Here is a 24412-nt window from a genome sequence, read left to right on the forward strand (position 1 = left end):
TCCTGAAGTCAAAAATCAACTCCTTGGTCTTGCTAATTCCAGTTCAGATGGCACTACCAAACATATGCGACAGCTTTCTGGTAGTCAAAAAGCTAAGAAATCCGACTAAAAACATAGCTAAAAATATCTTTTCTGAGGTAAATTGTTGAATTATTGCCGCAAACATGTAAGGGCGAGTAAGATGAGCGGAAATGGTGTATTGCAGAATCATTGCAGATGGAGTTCCAGCGCCTGTACAAATGGCCCTGGTGCGAAGTTGGATTGTTCTCAGCACCAAGAGAAGAAGTTGGGGCTTGGGCGGAGGAAATTTGGTGCCTGTACAACCGGCCCTGGTGTGAGCTTGGATCGCTCGCGGCACCAAGAGAAGAAGTTGGGGCTCGGGCAGAGGAGATTCAGTGCTTGTACAAACTGGCCCTGGTCCGAGGTTGGATCGCCCTGGGTGCCAAGCTGATTTGAAGAGCTTGAGAGCAGCTTCGGGCTGGGCGGCAAAATTTGGGCCTGGAACGGGTCACTGAGTGGCATGGTCTACGCTCTGAGCCCTTTGCAGTAGCTGGGTCCTAGTGAGCGGTATAGTTCACTGTTTAGACAATTTAAATACTAGCTGAGATCGGAGGCGAGAGCTGATTTTGCTTGTTCTCCACGATGCCACCCACTGGAGCCTTTCGCTGTTCTGTTGTTTGGTCATTTAAATGCAGGCTGAGATAGACTGAAAAGATAGGGTGTTGGGATCTGGCGTGATTGTTACGCCCCTCACTCTGTGCTGCTGAGGCTGTGAAGACTGGCCTGGTTGTTGTGCTTTGTGTCCACTAACAAGCGAAGCTTTGGACCTACTCTGGGCTGCCCTGGGGTTCAGATCCGAGTACTCAATTTTTGGTTTGGATTGTTGTTCATTTCAGTTGTTTGTGTGATTTGTTTTTTTCTTTCTTTTGTGTATCAGGTGTAGGTCTTTAATTGGGTTCTTTTGGGTTTCTTGCTTTGTGGCTACTTGTGGCTAATCTCAAGGTTGTATAATTTATATGTTGTTTGATAATAAATGTACTTTGAACTTTGAACTGACATTGAGTAGGAGGTTGATGTTATGGTACCAATCAGCCAGACTTTCAATCTCCCTCCTATATGCTGATTCATCACCAACTTTGTTTGGGCCCATGACAGTGGTATTGTCTGCAAACTTATATATTGCTTTGGTATATTGCTTAACCACAAAGTCAGACATGTAAAGTGCACAGAACAGAGGGCTAAGCACACAGTCTTGTGGTGCACCTGTGCTGATAGAGACTGTGGAGGAGATGTTATAGTAAATTTGCACTGACTTGGAGTCTGGAAGTGAGGAAAGTGGGAATCCAATTGCACAGGGAGGTATTGAGGCCAAGGTTTTGAAGCTAATTGATTCGTTTTGAGGAGATATAATATTGAATGCTGAGCAGTTATAGATAAAGAGCATCCTGATGTATGCATCTTTGCTGTCCAGATGTTTCAAGCTTTAGTGAAGAGCCAATAAAATGGTGACTGATGTGGGCCTGTTGTGCCGGTAGGCGAATTGGAGTGGATCCAAGTTGTTTCATCACCAGCCTCTTAAAACACTTCATCACTGTGGATGTAACTGCTACTGGATGATACAGGAGTTGAGATGTCACATTGCAGGTATACAAGACTTTGGCGAAGCAACATGTGAAAGTATTTATTGTGTGCAGTTCTGGTTTTCCAACTATGGGAAGGATGTCATTTGGCTGGAAATGGCACAGAAGATTCATGAGGGTCTTACTGGGTTGGAAGCCTTGAGTAGTAAGAAGGCTGATGTTGACCTTGTAAAGGTACATAAAGTCTTGAAGGATATAAATAACGTGGATGGTCACAGACTTCTACCCTCAGTAGGACCAGAGGCTATAAGCTTAAGGTGAGAGGGAATCAATTGAAAAGGGACCTGAGGGTCAAAGTTTTCACTGAGGTGAGTGTATGGAGCCAGCTGACAAAGGAAGTGGTCAAGGCAAGTATTTGATGTGCTGCAAGGATCAATTCTTGGCGTGTTGTTATTCCTACTCTACATGTTCCCAATAGGCCAGTTATTTCAAAACACAAGGTGAATTACCACAGCTATGCAGATGACACACAACTGTATTTGTCTATTCAGCTAGATGATCCTGAGACTTTAAACCCTCTCATCTGGTGGCTTCCTGGCATTACAGAATGGATGAATATGAACTTAAATAAATAACAAAAACGATATAACTAAATCTTAAACTAAATGAGAAAAAAAACAGTAATTTTGGCTTTTGGTAGGAATAAGGAAAGTGTGAGTCTAAGAAATAAACTCGACCATCTGACCTTACAAATCAAGCCAGGAGTAAAGAATTTAGGCATTATTATTAACTCTGAGCTAAATTTCAAATCACATATTAACCAGATTATTAAGACTGTGGTTTTTCGTTTAAGGGACATTGCAAGAGTTTGATTTCTTACAACATCTCAAGATGCAGAAACATTGATTCACTCTTTTGTTTTTAGCCTATTACACTACTGTAATGCACTCTTTTCAAGACTAGCGAAGAAAGGTATAAATCAACAGCAGCTTGTTCAAAATGCAGCAGCAAGAATTTTAACCTAAAAACTAAAATCTGAGCACATATCACCAGTTATGGCATCATTACTGTTATGGCTGCCTGTGTTCTTTAGGTTCAATTTTAAAATACTTGTAATTCTGTATAAGGCTCTGAACAATCTAGCTCAGTTTATTTTGGAGTGTCCATCCTCTTACATCCCTAATTGTAACCTTAGGTCTGTGAATATTGGTTCACTTGGTGTTCCTAGAGCCAAGTATATAAGAACTGGTGATGTGACCTTTTGCTTTTATGCACCAAAATTCTGGAACACTTTACTGACTGAGAAATGCCAGGCTTGTACTGTTGAATGTTTCAAATCACCTCTGACAACCTAATTTCTTAATTTGATCTACTTAGAGGATTACTTAATGCCTGCTAATGTTGATTACATTTTTATAATTTGGTATATTTGTACATTTCATTCTATAAAATGTTTGTCTTTGCTTATGATACCTCTATGTTGATTTACCTTTACAATCTGTGTAAAACACTTTGAGCCTATGCATTGTGCTTTATAAAAATAAAGATATTAATGACAACATTTGGCCAGATTTGTGGATAGGAAAGGTTTTGAGGGATATGAGCCAAATTCAGGAAAATAGGACTAGTTTCAGTAAACATTGTTTTATTGATAAGCTGAAGGCCCTATTTTCTTGCTCCATAACTCTATTACTCAATTAGCGTGATCGCATTTCTTCTGCAACTTCCAACATTCTGTAATGAAGTGCATATCTCCCGATGATCGTTTGGTCTCAGTATCTGAAGATGGTTTGCGGGCTTCCTTCTGGAGAGTGAATCCAAGGACAGTATCCTGTCCAGATGGAGTACTGAAGACCTGTGCCAATCAACTGACAGGTGTATTCAGAGATATCTTAAACCTCTCGCTCCGGCAGTGTGTGGTATCCACCTGCTTCAGGCAGGCTTCAATTGTATAACATAGAACATAGAAGTTTACAGCACTTTACAGGCTCTTCGGCCCACAGTATTGTGCCGACCATGTAACCTACTCTAGAAACTGCCGAGAATTTCCCTGGCACGTAGCCCTCTATTTTTCTAAGCACCACGTACCTATGTTAGAAGCTCTTAAGACCCTATTCTATCTGCCTCCACCACTGCCGCCAGCAATGCATTCCACCCACCCACCACTCTTTGTGTGAAAAACTTAACCCTGACATCTCCTCGATACCTATTTCCAAGCACCTTAAAACTATGCCCCCTCATGTTAACCATATCAGCCCTGGGAAAAAGTCTCCAGCTATCCACAAGCTCAATGTCCCTCATCATCTTATACACCTCTATCAGGTCACCTCTCATCCTCCATTGCTCCTAAGAGAAAAGGTCAAGTACACTCAACCTATTCTCATAAGGTATGCCCTCCAATTCAGGCAACATCTTTGTAAATCTCCTCTGCACTCTGTCTATAGTATCCACATCCTTCCTGTTGTGAGGTGACCAGAACTGAACACAGTACTCCAAGTGGGGTCTGACCAAGGTCTTGTATAGCTGTAATATTACCTCAACGGCTCTTGAACTCAATCCTTGAAAATGAAATTGAGCATAAACAAATTTGCAATGTCTAAACAGCAACAAATTGTGTTACTGTTCTCCCTGTTAAACAAATTGTGTTACTGTTGAGGCAGAGACTCAAATACACCAGAGCAATGTAGGTTTAAAGGCGAAACTTGCAGAAAATGCAATAAAGAAGGACACATATAAAGAGCATTACAGGCAGACAAAATAAATAGACTGCACAGGGAAGAGAAAAAGTTAAAAAATCATGTTCCAGTTTCAAAAAGAGCACTAATCTGCATGCTGTTGATGAAAAATCTGATACTGATGAGAGGACACAGTACTGGGTAGCCTTGAAATTTACAAAATGAAAACCGGCGATATAAATGCAATATGGTTTACACCAGAGGTGAATGGCAAGTTAATTAAAGTAGAACTGAACACTGACTCGGCTGTTTCAGTCAACCCAGAATTAGGTTGAACAGCTCTTCAAAGATACTGAACTGAAGCCAGCAGATATCCAACTAAGAACTTATACCAGAAAAAATCCTGTAGGAATGACATTCATAACAGTGAAATGAAACAAACAACAAGCCACATTGGGCTCTTAGTTGGTAGAAACAGGAAGGCCAACTTTGGGGGGATGTGATAGACTGAAACAACTGTGTCCTGATTGGAAATCCATTCATAATGTGCATGCCACATGGCCTGTCATAGAGTCAACTGAAAGTGAATTAAGAAAGGTACTGGATGATGCCACAGCAGTGATTAAGGATAACATTGGAAATCTCAAATATATCAAGGGTAAAATAGTGTTAAATGAAAGTGCCACACCCAAGTTTTGCAAAGCCCATCCAGTTACTGATACCATCCGTGAAAAAGTACCAGTGAGTTACATCACATGGAGAATGAAGGAATTCTTTCCAAGGTTGAGTGGGGCCCATGGGCAATGCCAGTGGTTCCCAGTAACCAAGAAGAATAGGTCTGTCAGGATCTGTGGTGATTTTAAGATCATCAATTACCCAGTACTGAAAGTAGATCAATTCTCTGCCCATGAGAGAAGATATCTTTGCAAACCTTTCTGGAGGGAATCACTTTAGCAAAGTGGACTGAAACGAGGTTTACCTGCAGATGGAGATGGAAGAAGAGTCCAAAGTGTTTCTCACTATAAACATTCACAAGGGGTTTTACCACTTTGGAGTAGCTTCTGCACCTGCACTCTGGCAGAAAGCTATGGACCAGGTGCCGCAAAGCTGTCCAGGCACTCAGTGTTATCTATATGACATCATTGTTACCATTAAGGACAACGAGAAGCATCTCCAAAATCTCAAGACAGAATTAAAAAGATTAGAAGGTTACGAGCTCAGAGTTTGCCACAACAAGTATGAATTCTTTAAACCGAACATCACTTACTCTGGTCAAATCATTCCCTCAATCGCAGGACTCTGCAGAGAGTGGTGCAGACAGCCCAGTGCATCTATAGATGTGAACTTCCCACTGTTCAGGATATTTACAAAGACAGGTGTGTAAAAAGGGCCCAAAGGACCATTGGGGATCTGAGTCACCCCAACCACAAACTGTTCCATCTGCTACCATCCAGGAAACAGTATCATAGCATTATATCTAGCACCAACAGGGTATGGGACAGCTTCTTCCTCCAGGCCATCAGACTGATTAATTCACACTGATAGAATTGTATTTCTATGCTATATTGACTGTCCTGCTGTACATATTTATTACAAATTACTATAAATTGCACATTGCATATTCAGGTGGAGACATAATGTAACGATTTTCACTCCCCACGTGTGTGAATAATGTAAGAAATAAAGTCAATTCCATTCAATTTATTTACAATGACCGATTTGAGAACAGGAGTAAAGTGTCTTAACATAACTCTAAATGGCCTTAATGAAACTAAACTGGAAAATGATTTTATTTATTTATTTATTTGATGACCCAGTGAGCTGCACTGTCTAGCAACCCATCTATTTAGCGCTAGTCTAACAGTCTCAGACAGGATGAAGAGATCATTACTCCCCAACGCCATTCGGCTCTACAATTCAACCACCAGGGGCAAGACATGTTAAAGTGCCGGGGTTAGGACTGAGCTTAAGTTACCACTCAATGCACTTTAGTAAACTATTTAAGAACTTTTTAAAAGCTATTTATTAATGCTTTTTGGGAGGGTGATTTTAGATGCATATCATATTTACACTGAGTTAAATACTGTATGTAATTAGTTTTGCTACAATAAGTGTATGGGACACTGGAAAAATGTTGAATTTCCCCTTGGGGATGAATAAAGTATCTATCTATCTAATCACAGGACATTTGGCAATGACCAATTAACTACCAATTAGTATGCCTTTGGACTATGGGAGGAAACCAGACACTCAGAAGAAACACATGATTCACGGGGAGAACCATATAAACTCCTTACTGGCAGTGCTGGACCTGACCTCCGAAACTCCCTGAGTTGTAACCACTAACCACTTTGCTACTGTGGCACCCATGTAAGGAGATCAAAATTATTCCTACCCAGGAAAGGAAGTAAATGCCACAGAGAGAGTGTAGTGAAGACTCAGTGGACTGTGTTACAGATGGAGCATTTGCCTTGCATAGATGTCAGTATATGCCACCTGACTGTGATCTAACCATGCAAGGGACTTTCTCAAAAGACTTTCTCTCTAGATTTTAGAAGAATAAGTCTTTTCAAACAACATCAAAACCTCTTACAGGGCTTCACAGGCTGGTTGCAGGGAGGATATTTTCGCTGGCTGAGGAGTGTTGAGTCAGATCACTCAGAATAAAATGTCTCAGAATAAAGAGTAGCTTATTTAGTGTTGAGATGAAAAGAAATTTATTCATGCAGGTGTTGGTGAATGTTTGGAATTCTCACTTCTGGAAGGGCTGTGGAGGCTCAAGAATTGAGTTAATTCTAGATTCAAGTATGTTTATCATGAATTTTAACCAATGTTTAGTGACTTCAAAGGGGATTCATTTTTTTAACCCTCAATAAATAGATATTCAAAAGTCAAGTTTATTGATCATGTCTTCATCTAAATATACAGTGAAAAATATCTTTTGTGTTAATAACGAACACACCAGCAGGTGTGCTTGGAGCAGCCCACAGGTTTCACCACACATTCCAGCACCAACATTGCATTCCCACAATGCTGGGCAGAGTAGCACAGAGCACAAGCAACAAAACGACAGCAAAACAAGCCCCATTCCTTCTTGGTAGATTTCTGGATTTTCAGTGATATGGGACCTGTGCAGAACACTGGCATTGAGGTAGAATTTATTTATTTATTTAGTGTTACAGCATGATATCAAGCCCTTCCAGCCCAATTACACACGTGATTGATTAACTTTCTCACCCATATGTCTTTGGAATGTGTGAGGAAATGGGGAGAATGTACAAACTCCTAACAGATAGCAGAGGGAATTGAACCTGGGTTGCTGGTGCTGTAATAGTGTTATGCTAACTGCTACAGTACCATGCTGCCTACACTATGTCAGCCATGGTCTTGATAAATTGCAGATCAGGCTTGAAAGTCCAAGCGGCCGGTGACTGTTCCTACAATGCACACAACATGCTGGGAAACTCAGCTGGCCAGGCTACATCTGAAGTTGATGTTCTGGCCAAGACCTTTTATCAGAACTGGAGAAAAAAAGATGAGATGTCAGAGTGAGAAGATAGTGGGAGGGGAGCTCTACCCTCACCTTGTTAGTCTGACTCCTTCCCCCTTTCTATCCAGTCCTGATGAAAGGTCTTGACCCAAAACGTCGACTGTTTACTCCTTTCTATAGATGCTGCCTGGCCTGCTGAGTTCCCTCAGTATTTTGTGTGTGTTGCTTTGGATTTCCAGCATCTGCAGATTTTCACTTGTTTGTGGAGCGACTGCTCCTACGTATTCTTTTGTAAGCTCTAAATGTTAACAGCAACTATACTATATATTTCATTTTGTAACTCCATCCAGTTTATAAAACTAATTGAAAGAAAACGCAGAGCCAGGAGATGTGTGTCTTAGTTTTGTTTTGACTTTTAAGTGAGACGCGCATTTATGACGTGGTGGCATGAGGATAAATGCCATTTACGTATTTTTACATATAACTAGTAATGAATTACATAAACAACAAAGAATGCTTCATCAGACTATATCTACAATATTACTCAAATATTAAATATACAACACTATAAATTTAGTGAACATTTTGACAGATTAAAGGAGTCATAAGTCTTACAATATTAAGCTAAATCAGATTCTAATGACAATTATTTCACTTGTAAGCACAATTTTGTAAAATGTAATAGTTTTTTTTCTTTTTTAACTCAGGAAGGATATGGAGTAATAGTTCTAAATACCAATGAAAACTACATAGAAGTGGAGGAGCCTCACAAACCTGAGCAGTCCTCTGCGAATGACATAGATGAGCCAGTGGAAAAGAAAGAGAAGAAAGATGACAGTCAGAAGGAGACAAAGAAGCAGCGAAATATTTATGAGAAGTATCGGAATCCTCAAAAGGAAAAAGAAACAAAGCACATCCCTATCAGGGTTAGTATTTTTTTTTTATTTTTCATCAATAATAGATTTTTTCACCAATTTGCTTATGCTCACTTGTACGAGCAAACAAAAATATTTCATCAAGTCTCTTTACAAATTTAAAAACAAACTTTTCACAAAAGTGCTTAAAACATTTTACAAGAAACTTGTGTTTAACTAATGTTTTAATAAAATGACAATAATATACTACATATTTTTATCTTTCTGGATGTACACAAAAATCAAACATTATTTCTGTAATTGAAAGCTAAGCATTATCTATGAAATGTCATAAATAATCTACTTGTTTCAGCATGGCTTTGCTGAATCCAAGAAACGTAATGTGCAGCAATTCTAAAGGATGTATGGGAGTGAAGCTGTAACACAACAGGAAAAAAAATTAACATCATGATAAATATTTATGGTTGAATGCTAATGGTGTGTTATAATGAGCAAGTGCTTTCCTTGCTCTACCCTATCACTTATTCAGTGCACCCTTACACTTTGTAATGTTAGCAGCATGAGATCGTTATAACAGTCCTGTCCACAGTTCCCTATTTCTGCAGGGGGCAGAGACAATATTATTCATACTTTGACATTAGCTGGTGCCTTGCATCTATACTATGCATTATATGTCGCTTCCATGTTGATATAACAGCAAAAGGTGGTTAATAGAATCCAGAGTTCACGTTGCTCTTGAGAAGTTTTCCACCTTAAAAGTTGACGGAAGAGTTCATAATAAGCCCATTGTTGTTGCAAGTTATAACTTCAAAATATCAATCAGTGATATTATATGTTTAGGTTACTCTAGAAATCAAGATTATCTTGCATAGTGAATCAGAAAGTGACTAAGAGTGGAATATGCTTATTTGACAAAAAGCTGTGAATTATGCTAATAGTTGCACTATTCTCACCATGCACCTTCATTCTGAAAGCTGACATCCAAAAGAGAGTCCTGGAAATAAAATCAAATGCAATTTTGCATGGCCAAAACAATGTGAACTTCCAAAATGCAAGTGCATTAATGATAAAGGCACCAACCTGAAGTTTTGTGTAATGGTTCTAGCTTGAAATTCCATGTATCATTACAATAATTCTGTATGCTGACTGTAGTATTATATCTTTGGATACTGTTAGCTTTCTTTGTGCTATTACTTGGCAGGATGGATCCAGCAGATGATATTATCTTTGATTCTGTTTGTGAAGGAACCCCTGCCATGTCTTCTATGCAGAGGCATTTGCCAGCGGTTATCAGAAAGATGGGGAACTGTGCAGCACTATACACTCAGTGGCCACTTTAGTAAGTACCTCCTGTACCTAATAAAGTGTCCACTGAGTGTAAGTTCATTGAGTTGCTGCCACATGATTGGCTGATTAGATATTTGCATTAACGAATAGGTGTATCCAATAAAGTGGCTACTTAGTGTACGTACCTACATTCTTTGCTAAAGAAACTAGGTAAAACATACAGCATATCAACATATTCCACCTCAGGTTTGGTCTGTTCTTATTCTATACGGTTGTTGCAGAGGTTAAAATGCACGGCACTGCGTAATGTTATCTATAACTAATGTTAACTTTCCAAACAGATTGTCAGTTACCCTTTTTTAACTTTCATTCAGACTTAGCAAGCATGAGGTTATTTCCTGACATGTTACATTTTGACTTTGTTTTTCTGAAGCCTTGGTACTTTTTCATATAAAGAATTAGAATTATGGCCCAAAGGCTGATTGCATTGGAACGTTCACAGCAGATCAGGGTGCATTTGTTCTCTCCAAGGGGCAAATTCCTCAGGTTATTTTTCTTGGATGATTGAGACTTATTTCTGTATGTGTTATTTGAACATAAAATAATGAGTAAATATACAGCAGATAACATTTGTTACAGTTTGTTCATTTATAAGTTTCTCTCACTTGGGAAAACAGTTTTGACTTCAACACCATCAACAATGATCTACAAATTGCTTCCTTTTTTAGAAAATAGTTGTATAGTAAAGTGTCTTTCTGTTACTGATGCATCAAAGCCTAATCTTCTAAAATCTTTGGCTTCTACTGTGGAAACAAGTACGTGTTTGAAGTATTCTTCACCAACATAAAAACAGAATCCTCTAAATTTATGGGAAAAAACAATTTCAAATGAACATCAGAAGTTAATCTTTGTGCAGCGATGTTTTCTATGTTTGTTTCTATTATTGTGGTGAATATAACTTCCTGTGTTGACTAAAAGTAGAAAAATACATAAACCAATACTATAATTTAAAATCTACAATATAAAATAATCTTCTACTAACAAGATACAAATACTGTATTTGATACACCAGTTTAAGTACTCATATATTTGAAACTGGATTTGGTTTATATTTGTCACATGTAATGAGATCCAGTGAAAAACAAGCCATCCATACAGATCCAACATGTCAGTCCATAGGTCTCCTCTTCTGACACAATGGGCTACTCTCAAGTTGGAGGAGCAACACCTACCTCATATTCCATCAAGGCAGACTCCAACCTGACAGCATGAACATCAATTTCTCCTCCCATAATTTTTTCTTTTCCCCTCCCCCTTCCCTCTTATTCTGTTCCCCAGTCCGACTCTTACCTTTTTACCTCACCTACCTATCACCTCCCCCTGGTGCCCTTTCTCCTTTCTTAACTCCTATGGTCCACTGTCCTCCCCTGTCTTTCCTTCCCAGCCCCTTACCTTTCCCATCCACCTGGCTTCATCTATCACCTTCAAGCTTCCCCTCTCCCCATCTTCTTATTCTGGGTCCCTTCCTTCTTCATTTCCAGTCCTAATGAAGGGTCTTGACCCAAAACATCAACTGTTTATTCATTTCCAGAGATGCTGCCTGACCTGCTGAGTTCCTCCGGCATTTTATGTGTGTTTCATCCTTGCAGATCCTTTTAAAATGTAAGTACACTGAGGTAGTATAAGGGAAAATAAATGAGAGAATGGAGGATATAATGCTACACACAAAAAATGCAGGAGGAACTCAGAAGGTGAGGCAGTATCTATGGCGAGGAATACAAAAGGAATACTGAGCACATCTACATGAAACGTTGTTGTAGGAAGCAGCATCCATCATCAGAGAACTCCACCACCCAGCCCATGCTCTTTTCTTGCTGCTGCCATTGGATAAAAGGTACAAGATCCTCAGGACTCACACCACCAGGTTAAGCAACAGTTACTACCCCACAACCATCAGGCTCCTGAAAAAAAGGGGATAACTACACTCACTTACCCATGCATTGAGATGTTCCCACATCCAAAAATCTCACTTTAAGGACACTTTACCTTGTTATCTCATGTTCTTATTATTTATTGCTATTTATTTATATTTACATTTGCAGATTTTGTTGTCTTCTGCACTCTGGTTGACCTTTCATTGATCCTGATATAGTTACTATTCTGTATATTTGCTGAATATGCCTGCAGGAAAATGAATCTCATAGTTGTATACAGTGATTATATATGTACTTTGATATTAAAATTTACTTTGAACTTAAAGAGTTGGCATTTCAGGCCGAGACCCTTCATAATGTTTACAGAGAAAGTGCAATGCAGGCAGACAATAAGGTGCAAAGTCGTCGTGAAATAGATTATGAAGTGAAGAGTTCACCTTTAACCTACAAGGGGTCTGTTCAACAGTTTTAAAACAGTGGTATAGAAGCTGTCCTTGGTGCTTAAAAGTAGTCATATTCAGTGTTGTTTGAAAAGTTCACACGTATAAATTTTCTTTCTATTTTTATAGAAATAATTAAGAAATTATTTCTTAATTTCAAGGTTGTAATTTTTTCCATGTATATTTCAAATGTACCTTTTATATCCTCTTACTATTCAAAATTATATTATTACATATATGAAGGCCGTAGGTTTGCCAAAAGATCCTATATTGTAGATATAGATGCAGCACAGAGCCCATGCAAAATGATGCAGGAGAACTTTGAAAATATTTATTGAGTGATTGATCTTAGATTAGGTTAAAGAGTTGACATAACTCCATGGTCATAGGGCTTCTACTGTGCTGTAGTGTTCTATGAGTGATCTTGCTGATATGTATGTGAAGGGGAGTTTTATTTTGGGGAAACTTGTAATTTATGTTACCTACTCACTTACTCAGAAATAATAACTGTTATACTGTATTCAAGATTCAAGATTGTCTAATGTCATTTCCAGTATACAAGTGTAAGGAGAACAAAATAATTGTTACCTCAGATTCTATGCAGCACAAGAAAACACAAAAGATAAAAAACTGAATAATGCTACTAAAAAAATGACAATAAATGTAAATACATAAGATAGCTTATAGACATTTATGTCCATAAATTGATGTTAGGCGAGCTCTTCCACCTCCTCTCTGTAGGCTGTCTCATCATTGTTAGTGAGGAGCCCAGCTAGCTCATCAGCGAACTTGACAATGTGATTGCTCAGGTGTTTGACTGTCCAGTCATGTGTGCGCAGAGTGTACAGCAATGTGCTCAGCACACAGTCCTGCGAGGCACCTATGTTGAGGATGAAGGAAAGGGAGGAGTGGTTGTGCATGCTGCCCACATGACATCTGTTGATTAGGAAGTCCAGCACCCAGTTGCATAACGGTGTATTTAGACTGCGGTTATTTCCACTGCTAGTGTGGACTAACACGTGCAATGAGTCTTCCTAAGGTACTCAAAGTTACATTAAAACTTTCTTATTTGTACAGCAATGTGCCTTAAAGATTCTGGTTTTAGGAATATTAATTTCAGCATGAGAAAACATACAAACAAAGTAATCATCTTCGGTGTACAAAAATGTAACTAACATTCAAGACTGAAGATTGTTTAATGGCATTTCCTGTAAACAAGTTAAAATAAAATTCATTTGATTAATACAGTTCTTTTTACACATTAATAAGCTCTTAGCTACTTCAACCGTTCACTTTTTTTTCAAAACTGCTGCTTTGATGGGCTTCTGCAGTGTGCCTATTCTCTTATCCTTGCCAAATCTCAATGAAAGATCTTTTTTATAAATTACAGGCTTTGGTTCATAGAGTGGCAGAGAGTCACTTGCCATAGGAATCTGAGAACTGAAATTGTCCTAAAATTTTAACACTAATCCATTTTCCTAGGTTCTTTTAACCAAATGACAAAATATAATAAAGACTTAAATGACTGTGGAACCAGAATAGAATGTGCATACTTGGCATTAACTGGAATAGTTGAGAGAGTGCTTTAAAGAAAGAGGATTAGCAGTCAAGTTCGAAGTATATGCTCGAAAATTTTACTTCAGCTTTGTTACATATCTTAATACTTATCAAGTTTAAAACTCAGTGGCAAGCAAATCATTGTAAGCCCTTGCTCCTTTATTATAGTTACAGTGCTCTCTGATTAATTGAGCCACATCCGAACCAGTGCATTTTGGCCCAATTAAGTGTCCGCTCCAATTAGCTGAAGTTTCATGGAAGTAGTTAAAAAGGTATTAAAAAACAAACTAACTTTTAATTGAGTAAAATATAATAGAACATTACCATTACTACTACACTACTATAAAACTGTGTATTGGTTTATAATAGTTACTGATGGAAGAATTCATTCCGTGTACGGTGCTATGTTGTTTTGATTGACTGTAAATGAACAAAATCAGTGCAGACACTTACTGCAGATAACAGTCTACCTTCATACAATGGTGGTGACAATTGCATCCTCTAAATCTTCATTTTCATTCTAATCTTCAAGATTATTGTTAATACCTTAAAATTCTTCATAGTTTCTAACTTGTTGCAGTAGTGAAATTGTTTCATATTCACTCCCTACTATATCTGGCAACACCAAGCTTGAATGCTTGAAACCACAGTGAGTAAAACAGTTCTGAATTGTCTTATTACTTATTTCTCACTAACTACCAGTGACAAAAATCACTGTTTTTGAAAGCACACACATGCAACTGATGCGATTTAAAAACTGTTCGCTCTAAGCACTGTGTTTAATGGCCACACAAGTACACACAACTGATGCCAGTTAAAAATTGTTCGGCAACAGTCTGTCCCTATTAAGTGGCCTCGTGGTCCCAAATATATGAAGAGAATCCCAATTATTTTCTCGATTAGTTTTTGTTCTAAAAGAGTTGTCCCAAATAGGGCCTGTATTGTGCTGTAGGTTTTCTATGTTTCCAATTAACCGGAATTCACTGATGAAGTGGAAATGCTGATGTTTTTAGACTTAGGTTATTGGGATATGGAATACCATTTTAACCTCATCCTTTGTGATTACTTGCCATGTAATATCTAATGCTCAAAGTGCCTTCTGAGACAAGACTCCTGAAGTTCATGACAGAGGTTTCCTCTTAATCTTCTGATCAGGTCAACCAAAAAAATTAAGATATGAGGTCAGAAGACATTCATATCACAATTTACCACAATGTCATTATGACAACCTTATGTAACAGTCTTGACTCCGCTTTAACTTCTGTCAATTATTGCTAAAAAGTAATTTAATCTGACAGTGGCACAGTGTTGAAAGGCTTGTGGAGATGTCAAGAAGACGACCTTTCTGCTCCTGTTCAGCCAAAAGCCATTTTTAACAAGGAATCTAAGAACCATTGCAACTTCTATCGTACTTTGTTAATTAGTTATTGATTAGAAATAATGCACTACCAAATTTTCTGAGATTAGCTTGACGCCAGAAGGTTGTGCACTGACAGCTTGTTTCAGATAATCTTTATAATATATACACTCCTTTAATGAGATGTTACTTTTAAAGTTTTTTTTATTCTGAAAACTGGATGGCAAGATGGACTTCTGAATCTCTTCAAAAATAATACTGTTAACGCTTCCTGTTTAAAAGGCTGACTTATTTTGCCCTGTTTTTGGCCATAACATAGGGCCAATTAAATAAAAACAATTTCTCAGGGTATCTCAACATTACTCGGCCTTGAATGATATTCCTGATATTCCTTAGATGATTTACCTATGAGCTAGCTAACTAACCCCGGTCCTGGTCATGATCTTGGATCTAGTTAAACTTTCAAGCTACTTCAGGATGCGCGTTTGATATCTGCATCTTGCTGGATGTAAACTGATTCAACCCAACACAAAATGTTATGTGAGTTTTGAGCTTCTAGGTCTTATTTTGTTCTCCAAGAATACAGGTAAAATTTGACCTAAACTAATCTTTAGTCCACTGGGCAGTAATTTCATTTAAAAATATTGAAGCTGCTTTTATATGTGAAGGCCATTTGATATTGGGATAATCCATAATCCTGGTAGTGATCATTTGGGGTCAGTAGGGCATAGGTCAATCACATCTGACCCAAGCCAATTGTGTTAAGTTATTAGCAACATTTATCTATAATTGTACAGGTGATGGTCAGCCTCTAATTCTTCACTTGTCTGCAGCAAATAACAGTGACAGGGATTAGTTCTGGGAACTCTGTGGCTGGAAGTTTTGGGATTAAAGTAACACTTACTTGTTGGTGGTTCTCTGTGAAAATGAAGGCAATAGATGACAATACATTCTACATATTGCAAGAATTGGCCATTCATTGGAAATGATGATAACCTGAGTGTGGGCCAATCCCATAGAGTCATAGATCAATGCAACACAGATTCAGACCCTTCAGCCCAAACGTCCAGATTTCCTGTGTTTGGCTCCACCAATGCATGTACTTATTCAAGTGCATCCTAAATGATGCTATTGTATCTGCCTCAAGCAAATCTGGCAGCTCATTCCATATTCTCACCACCCTCTGTTTGAAGAAGTTGGCCCTCGAGTCCCTTTTAAGTCTTTCCTTCTCTCTCTAAATCTATGTCCCATAGTTTTGGACTCCCCTACCCTAAGGAAAAGACTGCTACCATCCACCTTACCTATATCCTTTATAACCTTATGTAAGATCACCACTCATTCTCCTGTTCTCCAAGGAATGAAGACATAACCTGACCAACCTCTCCCCATAACTCAAGTCCTCTAATCTTGGCAACATTCTCATAAATCTTTCTATTTTAACCATTTTTCCTACAACAGTGTGACTAAAGCTGTACACAGTACTGCCAAGTGTGGCCTCACCAAAGTCTCACAGAGCTGAAACATAATGTCCCTCCTCCTGATGGTTGAAGACCAGCAAGCTAAATGCATTTTTCCACCACCATATCTACCTCTGAAGCAGCTTTCAATGGACCATGCACATGTTCTGGTAGGTCCCTCTGTTCCATTACACTCCCTTGTGCCCTATCATTCATAGCATGTCCTTAACACATAGGAGTAGATTAGGCCTTTTGGCCCATCGAGTCAGGATCCATTACTCCTTTCAGCCCAATCTCCTGCCTTCTCCCTGTATCCCATCAAGAATCTTTCAACCTTTGCCTTAAATATAAACACAAACTTGGCCTCCACAAATTCACCACTCTGTGGCTGAAGAAATCCCCCCTCATCTCCGTTCTAAAAGGGCACTGCGCTATTCTGAGGCTGTGTCCTCTGGTAAAGGCTGCAGATACCTCCACTTGATAATATGAACGTTCTCCAAAACATCTCCCTTTGTTTCCATAATCATTAGAGCAACCATGATTTTCTCCTCAGTAGCAATTGTCTAAGGTGTGGGAAACAAGTAAGGAAGTTATGGAACCTATGACAATTAAAGAGGTGGAGGTACTGGCACTTTAAAGAAACTTAAAAGTGGATAAACCTCCGGGTCCTGACAGGATATTCCCCAGGACCTTGAGGGAAGTTTGTGTAGAAATAGCAGGAGCTCTGACGGAGATCTTTAATATGTCATTAGAAACGGGGATTGTGCCGGAGGATTGGCGTATTGCTCATGTGGTTCCATTGTTTAAAAAGGGTTCTAGAAGGAAGCCTAGCAATTATAGACCTGTCAGTTTGACATCAGTGGTGGGTAAATTAATGGAAAGTATTCTTAGAGATAGTATTTATAATTATCTGGATAGACGGGATCTGATTAGAAGTAGCCAGCATGGATTTGTGCGTGGAAGATCATGTTTGACAAACCTTATTGAATTTTTTGAAGAAGTTACGAGGAATGTTGAAGAGGGTAAGGCAGTGGACGTAGTCTATATGGACTTCAGCAAAGCCTTTGACAAAGTTCCACATGGAAGGTTAGTTAAGAAGGTTCAGTCGTTAGGTATTAATGCTGGAGTAATAAAATGGATTCAACAGTGGCTAGATGGGAGATGCCAGAGAGTAGTGGTGGATAATTGTTTATCGGGATGGAGGCCGGTGACTAGCGGGGTGCCTCAGGGATCTGTTTTGGGCCCAATGTTGTTTGTAATATACATAAATGATCTGGATGATGGGGTGGTAAATTGGATTAGTAAGTATGCCGATGATACTAAGGTAGGAGGTGTTGTGGACAATGAGGTGGATTTTCAAAGCTTGCAGGGAGATTTATGCCGGTTAGAAGAATGGGCTGAACGTTGGCAGATGGAGTTTAATGCTGAGAAGTGTGAGGTTCTACATTTTGGCAGGAATAATCCAAATAGAACATACAGAGTAAATGGTAGGGCATTGAGGAATGCAGTGGAACAGAGAGATCTAGGAATAACTGTGCATAGTTCCCTGAAAGTGGAGTCTCATGTAGATAGAGTGGTGAAGAACGCTGGCCTTTATAAATCAAAGCATTGAGTACAGAAGTTGGGATGTAATGTTAAAGTTGTACAAGGCATTGGTAAGGCCAAATTTGGAATATTGTGTGCAGTTCTGGTCACCGAATTATAGGAAAGATATCAATAAATTAGAGAGAGTGCAGAGACGATTTACTAGGATGTTACCTGGGTTTCAGCAATTAAGTTACAGAGAAAGGTTGAACAAGTTAGGTCTCTATTCATTGGAGCGTAGAAGGTTGAGGGGGGATTTGATCGAGGTATTTAAAATTTTGAGAGGGATAGATAGAGTTGACGTGAACAGGCTGTTTCCATTGAGAATAGGGGAGATTCAAACTAGAGGACATGATTTGAGAGTTAGGGGGCAGAAGTTTAAGGGAAACACGAGGGGGGTATTTCTTTACTCAAAGAGTGATAGCTGTGTGGAATGAGCTTCCTGTAGAAGTAGTAGAGGCCAGTTCAGTTGTGTCATTTAAGGTAAAATTGGATAGGTATATGGACAGGAAAGGAGTGGAGGGTTATGGGCTGAGTGCGGGTAGGTGGGACTAGGTGAGATTAAGGGTTCGGCACGGACTAGGAGGACCAAGATGGCCTGTTTCCGTACTGTGATTGTTATATGGTTATATGGAAGATAATGGTGTAATGCTAATAAAAGAATGTGGAATATTGATGTTCCATAGTGAGGGACAGCACTTCCGCTATATCTGTATCTGAAGTGGATTGGGTAGGAATCGGTAAATGCTAAACTTACTGGCTGCTGATATATCCTGGGACAAACACTCCTGAGTTTGCAGCTTTCTGGAGCTTTAATCAAACAAGAAGGTGATCTCACTGGAGCCAGCAGGAATTTTCTTAAATAATTTAAATATTGTTCCACCACAATTTAATCTATTTTTCGTGTGTATTGCCAAAGCATCATATGCTAATTAGATAGCAAAATTGTTTGGGTACTGCTTATCTCCCTAGTATCAAAGTCAAAAATCAAATCTATTGTCATATGCATAAGTACGTCTGTGCACTGGTGCAATGGAAAACTTTCTTCCAGCAACAACACAGGTGCATAGCTTCATATGAATAGTGTTCACAGGGAAGGCAAAATTAACCATTTTATACACAATTTTTATAATTTTGTTCCAGAAAAGCTGGCAAGAACTACCTTCTTAATCCTCTGCATTCCTTATGATGAGGGTAACTGCATAGTTAAAATGAAGCAAAAAATAGGAAGTGACTCAGAATCAGGTTTATTATCACTAACATATGTCGTGGAATATGTTGTTTTGCAGCAGTAGTACAGTGCAAAACATAAAAATCAACATAAGTTACAAAAATGCATAAATAGTACAAATACGAACAACAAGGTCATGTTTATGGCTTTGTGGTCCATTCAGAAATGTGATAGAGGAAAGGAAGAAGCTGTTTCTTAAACATTGAGTATGGGTCTTCAGGCTCCTGCCCCCTCCCCGATGACAGTAATGCAAAGAGGTCAGATGTCTCAGATAGGATTTTCAATGATGTATACTTCCTTCTTGACTCTTGAAGATTTGCTCAAAGCCTGATTCTGCAATCTTCTGTAACTTTTTTCAGTTCTGTACTTTGGAGTACCAGTCTGTGATGCAACCAGTCAGAATCTCTTCACTGGTTATCTGTAGAAATTTGTGAGAGTCCTCAAACTCCTATTGAAATAGACCCTTTGGTGTGCTTCTTCATAATTGCATCAATGTGTGGGTCCAAGATATATCATTCAGGATGCTGACACCCAGAAACTTGAAACTACTCACTCTTTCCACCACAGTCCCCTCAAAATTAGAAAGGCATGTGGCTTAGAGAAAATTTTAAAATAATAATGTCTCTATGTGCCTGCTGTGATAGGAATTTTTCTAATATTTGAGGGAAGATGCTGAAGTGTTTATGATCTGCTGCAGCAGGTATATTGTGCAGCTGTGGTGCTTTGGATGTGGAGTGAGTGAACAATTGCTTAGTGGAATGTTTGCAAGTCAGGCTGCTTCATCCTAATTGGTGCAAAGCAAATCAAGTGTTTCTGAAGCAGCACTCATCCAGACAAATGGAGGGTGTTGCACCACACTCCTAAGTCATTCCTTACGTCTTTTCCTACATCCACTGTATTGCACTGGATAATCTAGTTCCCATTCTGGTTACTGGATGTTGATGTTGATGACAGTAATGTTGACTAATGTCAAGGAAGTGTGATTAATTGCTTGTTTTGCCACAGAAGGACAGTTACTTTGCTAGATTCATCAATGAACATACTGCTTGTGACCTTTTGATGCAGGAGCCAAATGAAGATAACTGGAGGCCTGGCTGGCTGATGCCAATTGGAGCTAGAGAGTGATTGCAAAAATAAACGGATTAGATTGCTCTTACAGATGAAATTATCTTTCCATTCTGACATAGGGTCAGAGAATGTTGAATCTTTGTGGGTGGAATTAAGAAACTGCAAGGGTTAAAATTATCATTATGAAAATCATATATAGGCCTCCAAATAGTAGCCAAGATGTGGGGTTGAGATTACAAAGGGAGCTGGAAAAGACATGTAATAAAGGTTATGACACAATTGTAATGGTGGACTTCCGTATCCCAAGGGATTAGGAGAATCAGTTTGGTGTCAGATAGCAAGAGAGTCAATTTGTTGAATGTCTACGAGATGTGTTTTTAGAGCAGCTTGTGCTTGAGCCTACTCGGGGAAAGACTATCTTAGATTGGGTGTTGTGTAATAGTCCAGTTCTTATTAGGGAACTTAATGTAAAGGAAGCCGTAGGAGATAGTGATCATAATATGATTGAATTCATACTGCAATTTGAGAGGGAGAAGCATAAGTCACATGTATCAGTTTCACAATGGGATAAAGGGAATTACAGAGGCATGAGAGGAATTTGCCCAGGTGGATTGGAGGAGGATACTGGCAGGGGTGACAGCAGAGCAGAAATGACTGAAGTTTCTGGGAATAGTTCACAAGTCGCAGGATAGACATGTCCCACAGAAGAAGTTCTGATATGGCAGGCTAAGGCAACTGTGGCTGACAAGGGCAATTGTGGACTACATAAAACCAAAGGAAAGGGCATATAAGGTCGCAGAAGAGAATGAGAAGTTGATTAATTGGGAAGCTTTTAAAATTCAAAAAAGGCAACTAAAAAAGCTATAAAATGGGAAAAGATGAATTATGAGGGCAGACTAGCTAATAATATAAAGCAGGATACCAAATGATACCAAATGTTTTTATCAGTTATATAAAGAGTGAAAGGGAGGTGAAAGTTGATATTGGACCACTGGAAAATGATGCTGGTGAGGTAGTAATGGGGGATAAAGAAATGGAAGATGAACCGAATAGGTACTTTGCATCTGTTTTCACTGTAGAAGACACTAGCAGTGTACCAGGGGTCTGTGAGTGTCAGGGAGTAGGAGTGAATGCCATAGCGATTACAAAGGAAACTGCTAGGCAAACTGAAAGGTCTTAAGGTGGATGATTAACCTAGCACAGTTGGACGACATCCTAGAGTCCTGAGAGAGGTTGCTGAAGAAATAATGGATGCATTAGTCATGATCCCTCAAGAATCACTTGATTCTGGCATGGTCCTGGAGGACTGGAAATTGCAAATGTCACTCCATTCTCTATGAAGGGAGGAAGGCAAATGAAATGAAAGTTAACCTAACTTCAGTGGTTGGGAAAGTGTTGGAGTCTATTATTAAGGATGAGGTTTCAAGGTACTTGGAGACTAATACTAAAATAAGTCAAATTCAACATGGTTTCTGTAAAGGGAAATCTTGCCTGACGAATCTGTTAGAGTTCTTTGAGGAAGTTACAAGCAGGGTGGAGGAAGGAGAGGTGATGGATGTCATTTTCTTGGATTTTTCAGAAGGCATCTGATAAGACGCCACACATGAGGCTAATTAACAAGATAAAAAACTATGGCGTTATAGGAAAGATACTGGCATGGATAGAGGAATGGCTGACAGGTAGGAGGCAGTGAGTGGGAATAAATAGGGCCTTTTCTGATAGGCTGCCAGTGACTAGTAGTGTTCTTCAAGGGACAGTATTGGGATCACTGCTTTTCACATTGTCAAAGATTTAGATAATGAAATTGATGGCTTTGTAGCAAAGTGTATGGATGATACGAAGATAGGTGGAGGGATAAGTAGCGCTGGTGAAGCAATATGATTGCATCAGGACTTAGACATATTGGAAGAATGGGCAAATAAGTGGCAGATGGAATATAGTGTTGGGAAATGTATGATAATGTATTTTGGTAAAAGGAGCAATAGTGCAGACTATTATCTAAATGGGGAGAAGGTTCAAACATTAGAGGTGCAGAGGGACTTAGGAGTCCTCGAGCAAGAGTCCCAGAAGGTTAATTTACAGGTTGAGTCTGTGATAAAGAAGGCTCATGTAATGTTGTCAATTATTTCAAGGGGAATAGAATATAAAATCAAGGATATAATGCTGAGCCTTTTTAAGACACTAGTCAGGCTGTACTTTTAAGAGTATTGTTAACAGGTTTGGACCTCATGTCTCAGAAAGTATGTGTTGCCACTGGAGATCGTCCAGAGGAGGTTCACTGGGATGATTCCGGAAATGAAGGGGTTAACATACAAGGAATGTTTGATAGCTTTGGGCCTGTACCTACTGGAATTTAGAAGAATGCGGGGGATCTCATTGAACCCTACTGAATGTTGAAAGGACTAGATAGGGTGGATGTGGAGAGGATGTTTCCTACGATGGAGGAATCCAGAACTAGAGGGAACAGCCTCAATAATTGTGGGATGACCCATTAGAACAGAGGTAAGGAGGATTTTTTTTAGCCAGAGAGTAGTGAATCTGTGGAATGCTCTGCCATAGACTGCGGTGGAGGCCAAGTCCGTGGGTATATTTAATGTGGAAGTTGATAGTTTCCTGATTGGTCAAGGCGTAAAAGGATAGGGTGAGAAGGCAGGTGTATGGGGTTGAGTGGGATCGGGATCAGCCACAATGGAATGGCGGAGCAGACTCAATGGGCTGATTGGCCTAATTCTGCTCCTATGTCTTATGGACTTCTGGTTGAAGTTTTACTTTTCAAATTTTCATTGCATTTAATTTGTTAAAGCAAAAGACAGCTTTTTGGAAATACTCAGCAGATATTCAGTGACGTGTTGCATTTTGAGAGTTCCAATGTGGAGAGTCAATATACTTTTAATAATAAGACCTTTAACGATGTTGATGTGCAGAGGGATCCAGGGCTGCAAATCCATAATTCCCTGAAAGTGGCTACACAGATTGAAGAGTGGTAAAGAAGGCATATGACATGTTTGCCTTTATTAGGCACGGAATTGAGTTCAAGAGGCATGAAGTTACGTTGCAGCTTTATAAAGCTCTTGTTGGACCACATCTGGAGTATTGCATTAATTTCTGGTTGCCCTGCTTTATATGAAGGATGTCAAGGCTTTGGAGAGGGTGCAGGAGAGGTTTACCAGGATGCTGCCTGGATTAGAAGGTGTGCGTTATAAGAAGGGATTGAACACACTTGTGTTGGTTTTTCCAGAGCGGGGAAGACTGAGGTGAGATCTGTGAGAATTTTATAAGAGTATGAGAGGCACAGATACATTAGATTGACAGTATATTTTTTCCAGGTTTGAACTGTTTAATACTACAAGGCATGCACGTAAGATGAGAGAGACAAGTTCATAGGAGAAGTGCGGGGCGAGCATTTTACACAAAGAGACGTGGGTGCCTAGGGTGCAAGCCTGGGGGTCGTTGTGGAGGCAGACATGATAGAGGCATTCAGGAGGCTTTTAGATAAACACATGGATATGCAGAGAATGGATGGGTGTGGACATTGTATAGCAGAAGGGATTAGTTTAGATGGACATTTTGTTATGAGTTCAGTTTGGTGTAACATTGTGGGTTGAAGGGTCCGTTCTGTTCTGTACAGTATTTTATTGAACTGAAATGTTACCACTTTCCAGATGCTGCCTGAGCTGCTGCTAATTTCCTCTTGTTCTAACTCATCCAATTCAGATGAGTTGTCGGTGCTGCGCTGTGCTGCTTCCTGCTCTGGGCACCAGATGGCTCTATTTAGCTATTTTTCCCCCTAACTTTGTCACCATTTTGTGAATCTTTGTATATATGTGCATGTTGGGTGGTGGGAGAGGTGTATTCGTTGGCTAATTGTATGAAATAC

The 24412-nt window shown here is 39.3% G+C and overlaps 1 protein-coding gene across 5 annotated transcripts in view; it reads left to right on the forward strand.

Moving 5' to 3' along the window:
- fam172a (family with sequence similarity 172 member A) overlaps positions 1 to 24412 on the forward strand; it is a 563544-nt gene that overhangs the window by 219732 nt on the left and 319400 nt on the right. For all 5 annotated transcript variants that reach the window (XM_059969313.1, XM_059969311.1, XM_059969314.1 and 2 more), the window contains one exon: positions 8453 to 8671. In XM_059969313.1, the coding sequence (XP_059825296.1) occupies positions 8453 to 8671 (219 nt within the window). The remainder of the gene's footprint in view (positions 1 to 8452; positions 8672 to 24412) is intronic.

Source organism: Hypanus sabinus, chromosome 5, assembly GCF_030144855.1.
Source record: "Hypanus sabinus isolate sHypSab1 chromosome 5, sHypSab1.hap1, whole genome shotgun sequence".
NCBI classification, from domain to species: domain Eukaryota; kingdom Metazoa; phylum Chordata; class Chondrichthyes; order Myliobatiformes; family Dasyatidae; genus Hypanus; species Hypanus sabinus.